Source organism: Malaclemys terrapin, chromosome 1, assembly GCF_027887155.1.
Source record: "Malaclemys terrapin pileata isolate rMalTer1 chromosome 1, rMalTer1.hap1, whole genome shotgun sequence".
Lineage (NCBI taxonomy): Eukaryota > Metazoa > Chordata > Testudines > Emydidae > Malaclemys > Malaclemys terrapin.
In genome coordinates, this window is record NC_071505.1 from 22,046,144 (window position 1) to 22,053,516 (window position 7,373).

General features: G+C 37.7%; 1 protein-coding gene across 1 annotated transcript in view; it reads left to right on the forward strand.

The window, feature by feature from the left end:
* Positions 1–4,391, forward strand: part of GNAT3 (G protein subunit alpha transducin 3) — a 29,018-nt gene extending 24,627 nt beyond the window's left edge. The window contains exons 5-7 of the mRNA XM_054016144.1: positions 1,428–1,557; positions 1,948–2,101; positions 3,656–4,391. Of these exons, the coding sequence (XP_053872119.1) occupies positions 1,428–1,557; positions 1,948–2,101; positions 3,656–3,846 (475 nt within the window). The 3' untranslated portion in view covers positions 3,847–4,391. The remainder of the gene's footprint in view (positions 1–1,427; positions 1,558–1,947; positions 2,102–3,655) is intronic.
* Positions 4,392–7,373: the final 2,982 nt, after the last annotated feature.

The window sequence follows — 7,373 nt, forward strand, 5'->3', positions numbered from 1 at the left end:
TTTCTTGGAACAAAAGTTCTGAAAAATATTGATCAAAATTAATGGTCCAACATTTTGAAATCTTCAATGTTTCATTTCAGTTTGTTGAACCAAATCACAATATTTAGTTTCAGCTTTGTTCAATATCTAACTGCCACCTCCACAGCTCCCCCACTACCTCATAGTTTGGGTGCTTCATTCCCCCCATTCTCCTCTATGGGCTGGACTCCATCTCCCACCACTGTCATGGGATTCTCATGATACACCATGACAGTTCAACTGGATGGGGGAAGGGGAGGCTGCAGGGCACCATTAGAGATGTAGTCCAGCCAGGGAGCCCAGCTCATAAGGGAGAATGGGGGCATGAGTCACCTCAACTAGAACTCTTGTGAGTAATTTAGGTAAATGCAGATTAATGTCAAATGGTTCCAAAACAAAATGTTTCAATTTGACAGACTAATACGTTTCAATTGGAGTTGACTCACTTGGATTTTCTCCACTGAGAAAAATTTTCAAAAACGAGGAGTCAAAAAATTTCCACAGAAAATTTTGATTTTGAAGAAACTGCATTTTTCATTGAATAAACGTTGATGAAAAATTCATGACCAGCTGTCATAATTATGCCTTATGCTTGAAAATTGGCTATGTCTGATTCCAACTAAGGTCTTTTCCAGACACAGAGTAAAACATCCCCCTGCAAACACACCTATACTTCCAACTAAACAATTTTTGAAAAGGTTCATATTAAAAATATACAAGTACCTCATAGCTCAGCTCGATGATCAAAGGCTCCTAAGTGACTAAATCCCTTTTAAAAATTAGATTTTTGACTCCTAAATCAGTTAGGCATTGCAATGCTGAGCACAGCAATACCTAAATACCTTTAAAACTCAGAGCCTTAATTGCTACTGTGAGGTCAACCAAGGTTGGATTTCCTTTACTCCTATGTTTTCTATTGATCGAACTGCCAGTTCTCCACATGCACAAGAATTAAGCAAAGAAAATGATAATGGATTTGCGTTGCTTTTTTTAAAAAAAAGGTTAGGGAGGTTCCCTGCCTGTCTATTACAAAGGGCCCCCTCCCCCATTCATTTCAATGGGAAATTTAACATCCACTCGAGCTCTGGGTGGATGGGTTCCTTCACCTGTGTGGAGCCCTAGTGACTTAACTGGAGCTCTGCATGAATGCATGGGGCCAGCCACACACAACTCCTTGGAGAAGTCGGGCTTTGGTTTGTACTGGATCCCCAATACACATTTGGAAGAAAAAATGCAGGTCTGCTTGGCTTCCCCAAGGGGGAAGGAGAATAATGCCCACTCAAGGCTTGAGCTAGCTACATATTACAATATCCATCCATCTCTAGTTACTTTGTGTACTTTGGAGGTGTGAGTGTGTCTTCAATTATCTACTATTACACACAGTATGCATGTTATTTTTTTCTGCCCAGAATGTTTGACGTGGGAGGACAGCGATCAGAGAGAAAGAAGTGGATTCACTGCTTTGAAGGAGTTACTTGCATAATATTTTGTGCTGCACTCAATGCCTATGACATGATCCTGGTGGAAGATGAAAACGTGGTGAGTCAGAAGAAAAAAAAAAAAAACCTCTTGTGAGTTGTGAAAATTTAATGTGTTCTCTGATGGCACATTAGAAACCTTCCCTTCCCCTGTTTGCCAGATGCTGGTAATGGGCGACAGGGGATGGATCACTTGATGATTATCTATTCTGTTCATTCCCTCTGGGGCACCTGGCATTGGCCACTGTCTGAAGACAGGATACCTGGCTAGATGGATCTTTGGTCTGACCCAGTATAGCCATTCTTATGTTCCCTTTCCTTTTCCTAATACCCTTCTTTTAATGGTTAACACACTATACTGGTATATTGATTGAAGAGCACTTCAGAGTACAAGTAACACAAGGTGATGGACTCTGTCAGCTTCTAATCGGCACCTTTTGCATTTTAACAGAACAGAATGCATGAAAGCCTTCACCTGTTCAACAGCATCTGTAACCACAAGTACTTTGCTACCACCTCCATTGTGCTGTTTCTAAATAAAAAGGACCTCTTCCAAGAAAAAATAACAAAAGTTCAGCTCAATGTCTGCTTTCCAGAATATGATGGTAAGGTGTAGGTTTCAAGATGAAAAATACATTAAAATAATCAGCATAGGCAAAGTTGCCAAGAGCTATCAGAAGGTTATTAGGGCAAAAAGGCATTATGTCATCATCATTCTGTGTGGATGCTATACTAATACACATCCGACCAAATTCAGAACCAGCATAAGCAAGTGCAACGCCATTGAAGTCAATGGAGTTTCACCTACTTACACCTGAATCTGGCCCTTTTTTTCTGCATTACATAAAGATATAGTGTAAAATGTGTGAATGCTGGTCCTTTTTGGAGGTTATAATTTCTATGGATATAGAAAAAAGCTGTTGTTACAGGCTGGTGCAGAAGAACATGTAAAGTCAGGTTACAATCCATTGGTAGAAAAACAGTGCTATGCTCCAGACTGTTATCCTAATGTGTACATTAAGGCCCAAATTTTTAAAAGTGACTAGTAATTTTGAGTGCCCAACTTGGAATACCTTTCAAAGGGGCCTGATTTTCAGAATATGGGTTCTCCAGCAAATTCAGGCCCCTTAAAGGTGTCTCAGGTTGGCTACCCAAAATTGCTACTCAGTTTTGAAAACTGAGGCCAAACAGTCAAACAATATGGGCCAGATTCAATGGAGCTATGCTGATACGGGCTTAGGATCTGGTCTTGCATAAACATGACTGAGGCCCACCATTGTCTTCAGGCAGTAATCAGCCAAAAGTTTTCTCCTCCACATTCTGCCCTTGGCTTAAAGTGGATCCCCTGAACCTCCTTCCAGGATCCTTCTTTTTGTTAGGGAAGCACAAATACAATGCAGGAAAATTACATAAAGAAACAAATATTGCATCCTTAGACCTATTTGGCTTTGTTGCTTTTTCTTGATCTTTTTCCTCTTTCTCCTTCTCACCTGCCTTCCTGCAACCCTTTTCATTTCTATTTTCAACTCTTTTCTTCCTTTCCATTTTTGTCCTGCTATTTTCTCATCTCTTGTTTCTCCCACTTACTGCTCTCCTCCCTTTGTCAAGTCCCCCAACTCTTTTACCAGTAGAAAAAACAGCTCAATTTTCCAGGCTGTTTCAAAAGGGTCTAGCAATTTTGAGTGCCCAACTAGAGACACCTTTTAAAGGGGCCTAATTTTCAGAAGATGGGTTCTCAGCACTTTCTGAAAATCATGCCCCTTTAGGGTGTCTCAAGTTGGCCACCCAAAATTGCTAGTCAATTTTGAAATTTGAGGTTTATGTGATTTTTCTTGCCTTTTTTTACTCCTCCCATTTCTCACCTTCCTTTCTGCCCGTCCTTTCTTTTCTATTTTCAAATTCTTTTCTTCCTTTCCATTTTTGTCCTTCTATTTTCTCATGTCTTCCTCTGTTTCTCACATTTACTGCTCTCCTCCTTTTGACAAGTCCCAAACCAGACCACTTATTTACATGATAAAATATGAATTTTGGTGCTTAACTTAATTTCAGAATTTTCAGGCCTGGGTGCCTCAAGTTATCTTCCTGACAAAATTGTTTGTTATCAGCTGCTATGAAGCTTTTGATGAAAATGTTTGTCATTTGCTGTTGTCTCCAACTAGGATTAAACACATTTGAAGATGCAGGAAATTACATCAAGAAGCAGTTCCTAGACTTGAATTTAAAGAAAAAAGACAAGGAGATATATTCTCATATGACCTGTGCCACAGACACCCAGAACATCAAGTTTGTTTTCAATGCAGTAACAGACATCATAATCAAAGAAAACCTGAAAGACTGTGGGCTCTTCTAACCATTCGCTCCCTCAGCCCCATCCTCTTTCTTCCTCTACCTCTCTCTTCTCACCTCTCTTTATCCTGCATGTTGGTTGTGGTGGAAAAATGAGAAAAAAGAGAAAGTGCTGTCAGCTGGGCTTTGGTTAGATATAACTTTATACCTTGGATGTAGTTTGCATTGTAGAACAAAGACCCCTGTAAGGAGTGTCATGAGATTATATGATCCTGATGTTGAGAGATTCTGTGCTCCCATACCCCTTATTGGAGTCAGTCGGAGTTTCCCACTAAAATCAATATGAGTTAAAGTTGATCAGCGTTTCTCAAGATAAGACCCTGTATTCTTCAATGGGGGTGGGGAAGTGGTGGAGCATGAAAGACAATATGCAGGAAGGGTTGTGTTGGGTTTTGTTTAAGGCTTAAGAAAACCTTAATATTAAAAAACATATCTCTGAATATTATCCAATCATTTCAGTTCAGTTTTCTTGTGTTTTAATGTTACATTGATGGTTCAAAATTATGTTGCATTAATACAACAATTTTTATGCAAATAAAAAATAACATGCCCCAATGGAATTTTAGATTGTTGTATTTAGTTGGCTTATGGTGCAGCAATGCAAATCAGATTTCTCAATATTATTATTTGTGTCAAAAAGTATACGGAATATATATGTATAAATATATACATAATTCATACAAGAGCTATATACTGAATTTGAAAAAATGTAATATTGGAAGCATTAGGCATCCAATTTTTGGAAAAATCATTAATATGCAGTAGAGCAGAATTAGAGTTGTACCTTACAGTACATCCCTGAAGGATAAACAGCAAGTCTTTCTTTGTAGCTGCTAAGACATGAGTTTAAGGTTCTGAAACCAATTATCATAGTGTGATAGCTGCCATCTTGGATGACTGAAAGATCTATATATGTGCAGAAAGTTAAGAGGTATAGAGAACATATAAATAAACATAAATAAATAAACATATAAATAAATAAATATATGAAGGGGCAAACACCAAAGAGGGAGATGATTTAAATGTAGGATTAGTGGAATAAAATTAAGAAAGGAAAATTTTAGTCCTAGTTTCAGGAAAATCCTTTTGATAGTAACACCCATTAGACCTTGTATAGTCTCTCACTTGGGTCTTTTAAAACTAAACTGAACAAAACACTAGAAAATGGAGTGTAGTGGACAGTCCTGCATTACACAAGATGACCAAATACAGTAGGGTCTGCCATTCCTAATATCTGTGTTTCTGTTAACTTCTGAACTGCATCCCTTTAATTGCATCCCTTATTCATTATTTGTATTTTCAGTAATGTGTATTCAATGCCAAGGCCTTGGGATGACTTTAAGTCAACAAATCACGTTTAAAATGAACCCTGTCAAGAGTGGCAGCATCAAAATTAATTTCTGGATGCCATGATGGTATAATGCAAGGCAAAATCTTTTTTAAACCATTCCTAATCATTGAAAAACCCATGTGTTATTTATAATATCATTCACATCACTTCGAGCAAGAGCATGAGCAAATGAATGGACCTTATACTGTGCCCTGAAGTTCAACAAATGTAAATTGCAAACTATGAGGTTTTATGCTGCATCCTCTGAAGCATCTGGTGTTGGCCACTCTCAGAGACAGGATTCTAGGCTTCAAGACCCATTGCTCTGATGCAGAATGGCAATTTCTTTGTTCTTAAACTTGAGATCTTGGAAGCCAACAACAGGAATGAGCTCTAGCGTTGCGGGCCCAACACCAAAAATATTCTAATGCTCCCCAAAGTGCAAATCTAATGACTTTTAAGAGAAGAACTTCTTCTGATCTCAGCTGCCAGAAAGGCAGGATCTATTGTACCCAGAATCAAGACTATGCCTGTAAAATGACCAGTTTCTCCCTCAGGAATATTTGCATGCAAAACCTGATCTTTTCACAAATATTTGCAAACTTTGTCAAAAGAAAGTCTCTCACCAAATACAGCCCTTCACTGCAAAAAATTCTGCCAACTAAGCAAACTCATCAACTTGCTTAAAATCACCACAAGAAGAAATTCATTATGGGCCCAGTCCTGTGAGTTACTGAGAGCCATCCACTCTCTTTGAAGTCAACATTCACAGCAAAGAGAGATTGAAAGTGGTGGGGACACTTTCAGGCCTAGAGATTATACATCTATCTCTGAATATTGATTTATTTAGGAATAGAGAGCAGATTACTAAAAATTAACTTCTAATTCCTGATTTCTCAATTGCTTTTTTTTCTTTAAAAAAAAACATAATTAATATAATTGATTACTTTGTAATACATAACACTTCTTGAACCATCACGCAGAGCCAGCAAACATGAGTAATAGCCATATCAAATGGTACCTACCAAAATTTACAGAGAGTGTCACATCATGGTTCTGACAGCTACCTGTAGAACTTTTGTTTTTTTTTCCAGAAATCCTGATTAAAAAAAAGTGCACCTAAAATTCTAAGTTAGAACAGCAGCAATTATATCAGCAAAGCAAGGAAAACCCCCAGGGATCTCTTTCAGATTGTCTCAAGCCTCAATGAAAATAAATGACCATTAAACATTTTCATAATCCACTTGAGATAGTAAGATTTTTGGGGAAAGCACTTCCGTACATTCATTTCATTTTGCAGTGTAACAGGGCAGCAGGATTATTTAAAGAAAAACCACTAAATCTCCATGTACTTTATTTGGATTTGATGCTGAACTGATTGATTTGCCTCTAAATCTCTCCCGAATAGCGAGCAAACAGTAGTCTCATCTCTGGTACTGTGTATAGGAGTCTACAACCACATGGGGGCATGTTGACACCATTTTTCTCCTTTTAAAATATATGGCATAACTTCATGGATAAACTTCAGTATCAGTTCTGTGCTGCTACCAGTGTCTGTAATGGAACAATAAATAAAAATGGATTAGACATAATTCCTTCTAGACACACAGTTCAAGCTCCCAGTCTAATAATATACAATGCCATTCAAGCAATACCATAATATAATTTATATATTTTGTATGCACATACATGCACACAGTGGCTAACCGTTGCTGAGTAGATACTCTCCCAAATTACTGTGCATGAGAATGGATACAACAGAATTGTAATAGAGATTATATTTACCATTAAATCCTCCATCAAGGTACTGTTATTTTCAAGAAATCATTCCAATCTGAATTGCCATCCATTGGCTGACTTGAGTAAGTTATTATACAAGGGACTGATCTTGCTCACACTTTTTTCAAGGGGAAAAAAGAAAACCTTATACTTTAATGCCACCACTTACATCTTATATAGAACCTTTCATCCATGGATCTCAAAGCACTTTGCAAATAAAAATATTATGTCTTGTTGGGTGACAAACGAGATCCATGCCAATTTAGACTTGTAGCCTTTATTTTGTATGTTATAAGACACTGCTATACCACCTATCAGTTACACATGCATGGAAAAACAGATAAGCCAATAAAAGAAATTGATCAAGTTACCTCTCTTGAGAACAGGGCAACTGTTTCCAAATCTTTAGTCTTTGCTATGTT